The 13,814-nt window shown below is 42.3% G+C and overlaps 1 protein-coding gene across 4 annotated transcripts in view; it reads right to left on the bottom strand.

The window, feature by feature from the left end:
* The window catches only part of CFAP46 (cilia and flagella associated protein 46), a 160,970-nt gene that overhangs the window by 116,537 nt on the left and 30,619 nt on the right, over window positions 1–13,814 (bottom strand). For all 4 annotated transcript variants that reach the window (XM_043519351.1, XM_043519352.1, XM_043519353.1 and 1 more), the window contains exons 12-13: window positions 10,320–10,510; window positions 2,394–2,622 (exon numbers count right to left, since the gene is read on the bottom strand). In XM_043519351.1, coding sequence (XP_043375286.1) covers window positions 2,394–2,622; window positions 10,320–10,510 — 420 coding nt within the window. The remainder of the gene's footprint in view (window positions 1–2,393; window positions 2,623–10,319; window positions 10,511–13,814) is intronic.

Here is a 13,814-nt window from a genome sequence, read left to right as displayed (position 1 = left end):
TGATGCTTTTTCATATCTGGTTTTAAAGCTGCTTACAGCATTGCTGTTCTGTGTCTCCGCTCTCCAGAGAGCAACAGACAGACAAAGGGAAAGTTTTTTTCCCAATTTTAAAAAGTTCTAGCCCTCCCACTGGCTCTTTGGGTCAGGTGCCCACTCCCTTTCTTTTACCTAGCCAGGGAGACTTTTTAATCTTTACAGGTAAAGCAAACAGAGACACCAAGACAGACTTTATAGCTAACTGGCTGGCTGGGTGTCCATAAAAGGGAGCTATCCCCATCTTTATTTATCACAACATCTCACCCATTAAATAAGGCACGACATTGGTCACAGGCTTATGTACCACAGGAACTGCATTACAGTCCAGAAACACTTATGTACTGTTCTACAATGTTATTATTGGATAGACTTACTCTGAAACCTTGGTTCTTGACATGACCATTTTGAGGCTAACTCAGAGCATATGCAGGTAGCTACATTTTAATGGTGCTCACATTCATGGCTGAATTTAATTTTTAATGTATGAACTATCACTATGATATATTCTCAAAAATAAAATGGTTCAGTTAAAAGAAAATTACAAACAGTTTGGTTATGACCAAATATAATTGAGAATTAATATGCAACATATCAACCAAAAAAGCATCAGTGATCCATTTCACAGCACATTGTGGAGCAAATGCAAATTAGTTATTCCAAAAACAGGTCTGAGGATGCAGACTGAGGAAATCCCTTCATGCAAATGATGCAGGTTGGTAGTCTGCAGGAATTGGAGAGTCATTGCCTTGCCAGGGGGAGCAGATGTTTAGGATAGTATGGTCCTTCAGGAAACCTGTATAATTTCAGCCAGAAATCCTTGTGTTTTAACATTAAATTATTATTTTCAGCTTCTGTTCCACATGTGGGGAGTAACTGTGCACATCCATACACTAATGGACCAGTAGCAACATACACAGGTGATCTTTGTAGTCTTTAAAGACTACATACATGTATCCATCTCACGTTGATTTGGACCTTCAGATCGAAAGGAAACTCTCAGCTTTCATCTACAAAGCATGTTTCTAGGCTTCTTCCTTGTGAAGCTAGCCTTGAAATTGTAACCCTATATAAACTGGTTGCTAGAGTTGGAAGCTTGTCACTGACTTGTCCTAAAGATCACATTCATAGCCTAACTGTAACTTCCCAGCACTAACTTCTAGGTTCTATGACAACCATGGCCAAGGATCTCTGAATTTCTGTGAAGACTCCAAATCTGTTTGTAGTTGTAGGAAGCAATGCCTCCAAGGTTGACAGTGCAAAGGCTGCTGCAAGTTTCCTCCCAGCCAACCTGCAGCTTAGCAAGCTATTATGATCCGTGATCACCATCAGCGGCAGTTTAGTAAAATGAAAAGCAACACAGGCTAATGGATGAAGCAATATACTCCTGTCTTCTATCCACAACTTTGACATCGATTCTCAATGTGGCTTTAGGTAGGTCACTTAAGTTCTCTGTGTCTTCATTTCTCCAATTGTAAAACTGAGGTAATAATTACCTGGCCCACAGAAGGTTGTGGTTGTTAGGCAGATGATCTTTGTAAAACAGAATATAAGTGCTAAAATTCACCAGAATCCACACAAAACCTCTAGGGGCTAGGTTCTAAATGCACAGGCCTTCAGTTTATTTAGACAACTGACCCTTGAAATACAATTTTAAAAGTTGACAACTATGTAGACACGCAACCATAAGCTGCTGAGCTGCACTTTTGCAGCACAAAGATATAAATGGGGAAGAAGCTTAATATTCTTAATATTTATATGTGTTTGTTGGTGCCTAAAACACAAGATTATCTGGGGACTATCACAGCTGAATTATCTGAGATGGTATCAGAGAAGTTGCTGGACTCCTGAAACTATGCTATAGTGGTTTAAATCATACCTAAAATACGGTAGTCCTCCAATGCTGACAATTGTACGCCAACACAGAGGGATCTGAAATGCAGTATTCCTTAATGTACTTTCCTATCTCCTTTATTGTACATGAGTGTTCTTAGTGTAAACATGGGATGGAATATTATCGGTATGCCGATACACAAGTTTATTTTCCCCATAAACCCTGCTAGTTCAGTCTCTCTTCTGACATGGGTGTATGGATGATATTGCCATCTGGATGGATCAGAACTGCTGCCCTCTCCTTTGAATACTGTCAGTAAAGATTAACATTAACAGTTATTTATTAAATAATTTTGCAAGAAATTACTCAAAAGGCCAAAACTTAATTATCTTAGAAATCTTGGATTTGAATATACACAACTCTTAGAATAGAATTATAAATGATTATTTCTTTTGGAGAATAAGCAATAAGCTTTTTAATAAGCAAACTTTTTGTTTCTACAAATGAAATTGTTCTTTATTATTACCTGTTCAATCATCATAATTGCTTGATCCTCTAGGCGCTCAGGTGACTTGTACAACATAGTGCATAAATGAAGACGATGAAAAGCCATTTTAAGATGTTCCTGGTATTGCCCATTGTTATCTAGATATATAGCCTTCTGAAAATGTTCCATGGCAGCCTCTATTCTATCTTCATCTTCTTCAATACGAGCAATTTCCATATGAACTTGGCAACGTAGCAAAATCAACAAGCTAGGAAATTGGACAATTTTATAGGTAAACTATTAAAACAGTAAGAGACAAAGCTGTCTAGACTTAAAATTATAAAAAATGCGTCTGGAAAATGAATAATGTATGTAAAAAGACTCCTTCACTCAACTAATCTGTTCCTTGCATGTTTTCTGTGTCATATCATCATACTGAAGTGACTAACATAACCATTTACTACATTTTGCTTTCCTTAGCCCTGAGGAGCCAACACAGCCAAGAAAGAACTGTATAATCTTGCAGTTGAGTTGTTTCTTGTGTATCACTGATAGAGTTGTTCAAAAAGAGCCAGATTTTCAGTAGTTCCTATTTAGGCACCTAAATGACATGATCATATTTTCAAAAGTGCCGTGTAGACATACCCTATGTGACTACGCAGTTACTTAAAGTGAAGCATGTCATTAAGCACCTTCCTGAATCAGGGATGGGACAAGACACCTCTAAGGAAAATGCCACAACTACTACAAAAAAAGGTACTGGCAATACAGTACATGGCACCCCTCCTTTTGACTAATGAATCAATACCCCAGTGTGGTGTTTGAGGACACTAGGCTGCAGGAAGTGCTGTCTTTTGTCTGAGATGTAATAGTCAAGCTCTCACCTCTTGGAAGAAACAGTTACTAACCTTCATATAACTGTTGTTCAAGATGGGTTGCACATGTCCATTTCACTATAGGTGTGTGCGCGCCCAGCACACAGTTGTCGTAGACTTTCTTCCCTCAGCAGTACTTGTGGGATGCAGTGAGCACTCTGCTACCTCATGCTATTCTACATGAGCGGAGCAGAGTGATCCCCCCGACCCTCCTCAGTTCCTTCTTACCAGACAGACTTTGATATGGTCCTTCAGGAAACCATATCAAACCGGTGTCATGGAATAGAGGGTGAGTCACGGACATACAACACATTTCAAAGAACAACTTACAAGAGGTTTAACCATTTTTTCTTCGTGTGATTGCACATCCATTCTTTTGCCCATGAATCACAAGCAGTTCAAACAGGGGTTGTGCTTGGTGTCTACTTGAACAAAGATTGGAGAACCACACAACTAATCTGGTATCATCCTTGGTTTGCTGAGAGATGGCACAATGAGAGGCAAATGTATGGCCTGACAACCAAGTTGCCACCTTGCAGATGTCCAAGATGGGCACATGAGCGAGAAAGGCTGCAGAAGCTGCATGAGACTTGGTTGCACCGGCTAATATTCTACTTGGGGGAATCACATTAGCCAATTGGCAATGTAAACAAGCTAGAACAAGCAGAAATCCAAGATGAGTTTCTTTGGGAGAACACTAGACTGCCCTTCATTCTGACTGCAACTCAATAAAAACAGTTGCAAGGTTGAGCTAAATTACTTAGTTTGATCGATGTAAAATGCCAGAGCTCTTCTAACGTCCAAAGTGTAGAGCTTTTCCTCATCTTTATGGTTATGAGGCTTTGGAAAGAAATTAGGTAATAAAATTGCTTGAGAAATATGAATATTGGAAACCACCTTAGAAAGGAACTTCAGCTGAGGGTGAAAGTAAACTTTGTCTTTATAGACAACAGTGTAAGTAAGTTCAGATATCAGAGCCAATAACTTCCCAACTCTCTTTGCTGAAGTAATGGCTACCAAAAAGGCCACTTTCATTGACAACAGCAATCAGGATGCCAGCAGCTCAAAGTGTGGGGGGGGGAAGGGAGGAACCCATCAGTTTTGCTAGTGTAGGTATAAGTCCCACAGGGGAATAAGGTCCTCTACCTGTGGGTAAAACCTGTCCAGACCCTTTAAACACCTGACAGACATTGGGATGGAAAAAATAGAGAGGTTACCCATAGAAGGACAGACAGCCAAGATAGCCACTAGGTGACCCATGATGGAACTAGCATAATCACAGGTTTCAGAGTAGCAGCCGTGTTAGTCTGTATTCGCAAAAAGAAAAGGAGTACTTGTGGCACCTTAGAGACTAACAAATTTATTAGAGCATAAGCTTTCGTGAGCTACAGCTCACTTCATCGGATGCATTTCCGATGAAGTGAGCTATAGCTCACGAAAGCTTATGCTCTAATAAATTTGTTAGTCTCTAAGGTGCCACAAGTACTCCTTTTCTTTTCATGATGGAACTAAAACTTGTTGTTTCAGGAACAAAAGATAGTCCAAGACATAATGGCTGGGAGCCCACACTGGGGAAACACTCTTCTGTAGGGACCAGATGGAGAATCTTTTTCATTTTGTTAGGTAAATACACCTAATCAAAGGCTTTCTGCTATTTCTGCTGCTGTCCTAAGCAACTGTTTTCCAAAGGCATCAGCCATGAAGCATGTACATTGTCAGTTGGACGACAAAGAGCTTGAGACGGAGGAAGTGTCCATGTCCTAGAAGATCACATCTGAATCCAGTGGGAAAGATTGTGGAGGTCTGACCGATAGGGCCAGGAGCACCGAGAATCTGAGTTGATGGAGCAATGCTGAGGTGAACATGGTCTTGTTTGACTTTGAACAAGACTCTGGGTAGGAATGGAATCGGAGTGAAGGCATGCAATAGGCTGTACAAACAGGGTAGCAGTAAGGCATCAGTCAAAAAATTCAGGCTCTGACTCACTTAGGAAAAAAACTGACAGCAATTTCTGTTGGCCTTTGTTGTAAACAGGTTCATTTCCCTACAACTGGATGATGGAACTGACCATGTCCAGGTTAAGTGACCGATCATGGTGAAAGTCCTGCTCAAGTGATCTGCCAGTGTATTCTGCACTCCTGGAAGGTAAGCAGTTCTCGGGGGGATGGAGTTATTATGCAAAACTCCCAAATCAGAATCACCTCTTGGCACAGTTGAGTGGACCAACTTCCTGCTGGGATGTTTACATAAAACATGACTGCCATATTGTCTGTTAGCACCAGCAGATTCCTTTCTTCATTGTGTGGAAGGAAGACGAAGCAAACTAAATGGATAGCTCTCAATTCCCTGACATTTACATGCATGTTCAATCAAAGACCTTATGTTTGTAGGAATCCAGGATGACTCCTCAACCCAGAGCTGAAGTGTCTGTAACTAAAGTGAGAGCCGGATGCAGCAAAGGGGAACCTCACACAAACTTGTAAAGAGTCCAGGGAGTATAAAATGTGTACTGGTATCTGAACCACCATGTTTAAATGATGACAAACCAGTGAATACATTGGACACTAGCCACCCCAAAAGTTTTCTGAGATATTAGCCTGGCGTGCTATACTACATAAGAGTACACGACCATGTGCCACAGGAGTATGAGGCAGTTTCACACTCTGCCTTTAGGTCTAGAGCAGTAAACTAGAATCTCAAATGTGGAAGGAAGGTGTTGGCCTTCGTTGAGACCAGGACTGCTCTAATGAATTCTATATTCTGTACAGTATTCAGAATCAATTTGTAGAAGTTGACTAGCCATCCCAGTGCATTGAAGTTGGACTGGATAATGGATATACTGAATGGTACCTGAGACTTGGACCAGTCTCTCACCAGCCAGTCATCCAGGTAAGGGAACATATGGACTCCTGACCTTTATAGGAACCTTTCCAGTGCCATGCATTTCATGAAAACGCAAGGAGCTGTTGACAGGCCAAAGAGTAGCATTATGAATTGGTAGTGAGATTTGCTCACTATGAATTTGAGGAACCTCGAGTTGCTCTGATGGGCCGCCATGTAGAAGTGTGTGTCTTTTAAACCAAGCGTAGCATACCAATCCCTGGGTAAAGGGAAGGAATAATTGAAGCCAGAATGACCATCCAGAATTGCATTTTTTTCAGAAATTTGTTTAGCTCTCTTAGACCTAAATAGGGTCTAAGCCCCCCTTTCAGTTTCAGAACAAGGATGTAATGGGAAATAAATCCCTTCCTCTGAGCAATGTGGGAACTTCCTCAGTGGCTCCTACATGATGGAGAGATTGCACCTCCTTCAGTAGAAGACGTGAGAGGGGTTCCTGAAGAGGAATGGGGAAGTGGGCCCAAGCCCTTAGGAAGTGGGATAAATGATTGGAAAATAGAGAGAAAGGAGAGGATGGTACTTTAGGACTAGGAGCTGTCCTCGACCAACATGCTTGTTGGCTTGTTTAGAAGAGCCAGTTCATCTAGGTAAACAGACTGCTACAGAAGAGGAGGGAAGTGGTGGATTCCTCTTGTGACTTCTGCCCCTCTTTCTGGACAAGTCTTGGATACAAGGCATAAAAGACAGATAATCGGTGGAGCTGCTGTGGGCAAAATTGATTTCTTTTTGTCACTAGTGTGTAGACATCAAGAGACTTAAGCATCACTCTTGAATCCTTGAGGCTATGGATCTATTGTCCATTTTCTCTGAAAAGTGTGAAGGACTCTTAAATGGGAAGTCTTGAATAGTTTTCTGCACCTTGGAGGGAGACCGGACACCTGCAATCATGAACACTGCTGCACTGTGATGGCAGAAGTCATGGCCCATACTGCAGACTCAGCTCCATCTAGACAGGTCTATAGAACCTTTCTGGCGACTAATTCGCCCTCATCTGCTATCACAGTGAATTCTTGTTTCACCTTGTTAGACAGCCTGTCTTTAAACTTTAAAATATTATCCCAGAGGCTAAAATCGTAACAATGCAGCAGAGCCTGCTAGTTCACAATTCTAAGCTGTAAATCTCCTGTGGAATAAAGCTTCCTTCAAAATAGGTCCAATGTATTTGTCTCTTTCCCTTTCAGAATTGAACCTGGGTGACCTGTCTCTCTTTCTCATTAGCAGCCATGACAACCAGGATGCCCATAGGGGGATGGTTATACACATGATCAAATCCACATGAGGGCACACAGGATCTCTTCTCCACCCTTTTAGCTGTAGCAAGAAGGGAAGATGGGGTCTGTCAAAGCTCCCTAATGGGTTCAAGGAAAACCTCATTAATAGGGAGAACCATAGGCGCCTTCCTCTGTAGCATGGTCACTTGCTGGAGGATTCTCTGAACCCTGAAGTCTTTAAAACATGATTTGAGGACTTCAATAGCTCAGACATAGGTGAGAGGCTTATTGCAGGAGTGGGTGGGTGAGATTCTGTGGCCTGCATTGTGCAGGAGGTCAGACTAGATCATAATGGTCCCTTCTGACCTTAATATCTATGAGTCTATGAACTTCTTCTGGCACCGGTGGGTGCTCAATCCCCCTCTGTACCCGCCCCAACTCCACCCCCTCCCTGCCCCTATTTGACTCCTTCCCCAAATCCCCACCCCGGCACTCCCTCCTCCCCTGAGTGCGCGACGTTCCCGCTCCTCCCCCTCCCTCCCAGAGCTTGCTACAGCTGTTTGGTGGCGGCAAGCGCTGGGAAGGAGGGAGAAGCAGAGATGCAGCGCTCGGGGGGGAGGCAGAGGTGGAGGAGGAGGTGAGGCGGGGCCGGGAGCTTAGCTGCCGGTGGGTGCAGAGCACCCATTAATTTTTCCCCGTGGGTGCTCCAGCCCCGGAGCACCCATGGAGTCGGCACCTATGGGAGAACTACTGTAGAGGGACCCTTCAAGGCCAAAATGTCCACCAGTGTGTGACTTTTCCTGGACTTCCTTCAGCTGGATATCAAGATCCGCAGCCATCCTCTTCAACATCTCCTGATAAGCTCTGTAGTCAACAGAGAGAGAAAACAGACTGTACTACTACCGTCTTCTCTGGTGATGAAGAGAAGGCCAAAGGCTGTTGAGGTATAGCCTCCTCCGACTCCTCTGCAGATCCTGAGAAGGAATTTCCTCATGTACAGTACTGGGTCCAATACCAGAGGTGCACAGCTGGTATCCCTGGTGCAGATGCTCCTGATGCCCAGTCTAAGATGCAGAGTGTGAAGGATGCAGGGATGACCTAGATTGCAGAGGAAAACCCCAAGGGTTCCAGAAAGCCACTGATATGACATTGGGACCCAATTATGCTCAAGTCATTCATGCTTGTGAGGTGGGCAATACTGATGCTCTGGGTGGAACCAGGATGGGTAGGCATTCTCTGGGGGCTGCTGTACCTACCTGGGTTGTGACATGTAACAGTCGATCTCAGAATCAGATAAAGAGTCTGCTTCCTCTGACCAAGAAGGGACAAATCCTGTCAAAGAGCCTCAGCCAGAGCCTGGAGATGGAAGTGCCAGTGAAATCATGGTCGGTTTCCCTCTAGTTGGTACCAATCTGAAAGACACATTAACTGAAGACTCTGATGGTACCACATGGTGAGCCAGAATGGAGTAGGAGCAGTGGACTTTGGTACCTTATACACCAGTACCAGGTGGGAGTTCAGAGCAGCCAAGGAAACCAGTACTGACAAGTCTATGAACTTCCCACCTGCAGTATATGCCTCAGGAGTAGATGGCACCAGGAAAGACTCTGGTTCCTGCAGTACCAAAAGTTGGGCTGACAAAGATGAGATAGACACTTCAGGTGTCAGTCTTGATGGGCCTGTCCTCGGCTCTCAGGATAACAACATGCCTGGACTCCAGGACTGTCCCAAGAAGCGCTTCTTCTTTGAGTGCAGCTCCATGCCCTTGCCTGCACCCAACATCTGTGGTGAGGATCTTGAACTCTCCAGTACCAAATCCTTAGTAGTCTTACAGCATTTCTTCTTTGGTATTGGTGATGAAGGACTTGTCTCTTGACTCAGCCAAACCAGGAGAGTATGCCTAATAGTTGCAGACCTGTTTGGTGCCTGCTTTGAGCAGGAAGCTCCAATGGTGGTCAGCACACGGACTTCATTAAGTGAAACTTGAGTCTGGCAGCCCTGTCTTTCTTGGAACAGGGCTTAAAACTCTGAAAAATATCCCCCAGGCACTTTAGACAGTTGGCATTAGGTCACTCACAGGCACTGATTTTCTGTAAGAGCAACAAGACTTGCAATCTGGAGACTAAGGCATGACCCTGATACCAGTCCCGATATCCAGGCAAAAACCAGAGAGTCCAAACTATCAAAAACTAAAACTTAACTCTAACTTTAAAACTATGAAAAACCTTCAGATTACTGAACATATAACAAACAGATACTATGTACAAGAAGGAGGGAAGGACTTGAAAAGGCAAGAAACACCACCTCTAACAACCGCCATAAGCAGTAAGAAGGAACTGATGGGTAGGTCTGGGCCACTCCACCTGTTCTACCTGTGCATAGTAGCACAAGGCAGCAGTTGTGCTCACTTCACCCCGACAGGTGCCACAGAGGGAAGAAAGTCTCCAAGAACTGTAATCTGGGTGCACACACCCCTATAGTGGAAGAGACATGTGCAATCAATCAAATTATTATATATTGTGCAGTATTTTTCCCAAATGCAGGGATGTTCTTGTCAGAATCCAGGCCATATTCCAACATATTTCATCACATTATGATGACACAATTTCCTCATATAATTTCAATTGGATACATTATTCTTCACTTCCTGTCCTAAACTGCAGTGTTTCTGTATACCATTAATCATTTGTGATATTTCATTTGAGAGAAGGCTGCATTTTAGTGATAGATAGGGTGAGATACAGATTATCCAGATAGTTTAATTTACTATAATCTGTTGGGAAATTTTTCAGAGATGTTTGAGAGCTACATAAGGGAAGGCTACAATAGGAATGCGATATTATTTAAGTGTCCTGTTCAAATATTATTTTTACCCACCTTTTACTGATGCCCATAATTACCTTTTAGTATTTACATTAGCTTTCAAATGAACACTATTTTCCAAAATAACAAATAACAACGTACATAGCATAGTAACTTACCTGTCAATCTTTTCTAAGATATCAGCAACAGATATTAATGGTTTTCGTACATGTTGATGCAAATTGTGTTGTAGCAGTGGAAGGCAAAGATTCCACTGCGTAGCACAAACCACCTGAATAACATTAGGGTCTCCCAGTCGAACTGCATGTTGCAATGCTTGTTCAAGTCTTCTTATCACTTTCAGCTGAGTCTGTAAATAAAAATGTACTTCACATTGATTACATATACATATAATACAAATGATTTGCTAAATATTACTGTAAAACTGCAATTTTAGGTTCTTTCCAACAGATAACACCCTCTGTAGTTTCTGATTTATGAAACTTTCACAGACCTCAAGTGTACCCCGTATTTCATGCACAGTACATGAATTCTTTTTTTTTTTAAAGTCTCATTTTGACTGCTAAAGAATGTCATTTTAGGTACTCTATAATGCTACAGATACTGCCACACTTAGCCAGGAGCCTGTCTATCCCTATTGCCTATGATAACAGAAATCCATGATTGTGGATTATTTGTGAATTCTGAGGATTTAGTAAATTCATCAGAGGCTGTGGTTCTAACATGGGGTAGAAAGAAGAGAAGAAACATTGTAAGTGGGATTTTCCAAAGGAATCAATGTTGGCTTAACTCTGCTCCATTCAAATCAATGGTAAAACTCCCATTGACTTCAATGTGAAGCCAACACAGAGCTCTTTGAAAATCCTAGCCTACATAAATAGGGCTCTACAGCAGAAATTCACAAGTTCTTAGCTTGAGTTTTAACACAGTAAAAACTAAAAAGAAATTTAGTAATATGCATTTGTTTTATGGATACTTCTTAAATATATCTAAATTTCTATTACATTTATTCAAATGATAATAGCACTGATATGTCTTTTTCTAATTATTCAATAATTGAAATAAGTGACTTATATTTTAGGTTCCAAACATGTGAACACTTCTATTCAGAAGCAACTTTACTCACGTGACTAGTCCCATTGAACTCAATGTGACTACCTATGGGAGTAAAGTTACTCCTTCATGCATGTATTTGCAAAATCTGGCCCTTAATGTGTGTGACATTGCACTCCATATGTTTATGTAAATATGCTTAGGAGTGTGAATATAAAGTAACTGGAATATGGTTTATGCAAAAGGTCTCTTTTAAGGTATCATTACAAAACTTATGATCTACTGAGTGTGGTCATCCTATTTGTATAAATGTATCATTCTTGTATCTGAAACTAGCAATACAAAATATAACTCTGAGGTCCTACCGTAATTATGCAAAGTGTGGGCCATTAATGGTGGCTTAGGATCTTGATGGCTCCCATTAACTAGAACAATTGGTTGTAAATGGCTATTTACTTGTAAATCTTCCTGTGTTCCTGTGAGTCAGGCCGGAAAGAATGGACACATGGGGTCTTACAATGACGTGTGATCATGTCACCTTAACTGGAATCCATCTTAAACCTGGTGCTTTTCCATTTAGAAGGAGGGGTGGGGATCCAGAGAGACAAAAGATTCCCACCTTGTGCTAAAGCTATAAAAGGGGGTGGAACAGAACAAAGGGGACTGCAGTCATAAGAAAACTCCTAGTTACCACCTGAGCTGAAACTAATAAGAACTGTACCAGGGGAAAGGATTGGGCCCAGACTAAGGATGAGTCTAGTCTGTGAAAGAAGCTTATTGGAACATCCCTGAGGGTGAGATTTACCTGTATTCAGTTTCTTAAATTTATTAGGCTTAGACTTGCATGTTTTATTTTATTTTGCTTGGTAACTTACTTTATTCTGTCTCAGGTTTCAGAGTAGCAGCCGTGTTAGTCTGTATTCGCAAAAAGAAAAGGAGTACTGGTGGCACCTTAGAGACTAACAAATTTATTAGAGCATAAGCTTTCGTGCGCTACAGCTCACTTCATCGGATGCATTTCCACCAAATGCATCCGATGAAGTGAGCTGTAGCTCACGAAAGCTTATGCTCTAATAAATTTGTTAGTCTCTAAGGTGCCACCAGTACTCCTTTTCTTTATTCTGTCTGTTACTACTTGAAACCACTTAAATCCTACCTTTTATACTTAATAAAATCACGTTTGTTTATTAATTAACCTAGAGTAAGTGATTAATACCTGGGGGAAGCAAACAGCTGTGCATCTCTCTCTATCAGTGTTATAGAGGGCGGACAATTTATGAGTTTACCCTGCATAAGCTTTATATAGAGTAAAACAGATTTATTAGGGGTTTGGATCCCACTGGGAAGTGGGTGTCTGGGTGCTGGAGATAGGTGATTTGCTGAACAGTTTTTGGTTAAAGTCTGCTGCTTTGTGGGCGTGGACCAGACCTGGGTCTGTGTTGCAGCAGACTTGTTGAGTGTGTCTGGCTCAACAAGGCAGGGTTCTGGAGTCCCAAACTGACAGGGAAAATGGGCTCAGAGGTAATTCCAGCATGTCAGAAGACAATCCCAAGGAGGTCTCTGCGACTGTACCCATCACAATTTGTATGCAAATAGTTTCCCTAGATATGATGCAAAATATGAGTATGACACAGCATTCCTTTGTCCCCTTTTGCCATTGAGTGCACACCTTTAAGCTGGGGGGAATTTGCCTGGTTGGCTGAATGAAGGGAACAGTGCTTTATGGGAGGCGAGGGAGAGGTCAAACTGCTGCAGAAGGGACCAGCATGGTGTCACTGACTCATCTCCTGGGAACTGGGTGGACATAAGGGCTTAAAAGGCACAGCCTGTGTAGTGAAGCCCCCTTTTACATGGAGCAGGTGGAGGCAGCACCCACCCTTCTTCCCCTTTATGTGGTGAAGTACCAGGTTTGGTCTAGACCTACTGTAGGCATTGCACTAGCAGACCCCTTTTAGGGAGGCTGGGAAGGAATTTTTTTCCTTTCCAAATTGGCATAGGTGGAGTTGGGTTTTCTTGCCTTCCCCACAGTGGCTTTGGGGAGAGCTTTGTTGATGTGTGGCACGAAGGGAGTTAGGCTATATGTCGCAACTCATTATTTAAGTGTGGGGCAGTTGTCCAGTGCAGGTATTCCTTAGGGAAGGTGTACAGTGATCAGATAAATGGCTTGGTAAAAGACTTTAAAAGGAGATATTGGTTAAATGAATGGAATGGGAATAGAGAGGAGTTGGGGTTCCTATGAATGGTACAGCAGGGAGCCAAACCGCCTTTCTTAAAGCCCACCTTAAACCCTCCTACAAGGGGGGTGGATAGTAAGTTGCAAGCAATGGGTTGGTTAGGAGACCTGGATGGAAAAAGAGAGGGTGGATGATGGAAGCCCCTTGGGAAGTTACTGAATAAACATGGGGTTACCGCCACTGTACACTTTTATCTGCCAGGTAGTTCCAGACATCTAATAGAGCTGCAGCATGATTAAAACCATATCAAATGTCTCCTATCCTTCTTTTGGTATAGCCAGGCAATTTGGTTCCTTCTTGTGGTACAACATGATATGACCCTGTTCTACTGAATTGTTGATATGATGGCAGAACAGAGGATTCTAT

Source organism: Dermochelys coriacea, chromosome 7 (assembly GCF_009764565.3).
Source record: "Dermochelys coriacea isolate rDerCor1 chromosome 7, rDerCor1.pri.v4, whole genome shotgun sequence".
NCBI classification, from domain to species: Eukaryota; Metazoa; Chordata; order Testudines; family Dermochelyidae; genus Dermochelys; species Dermochelys coriacea.
Note: the sequence above shows the minus strand (reverse complement) of the source record. Positions and strands in the feature narration are given on the sequence as shown.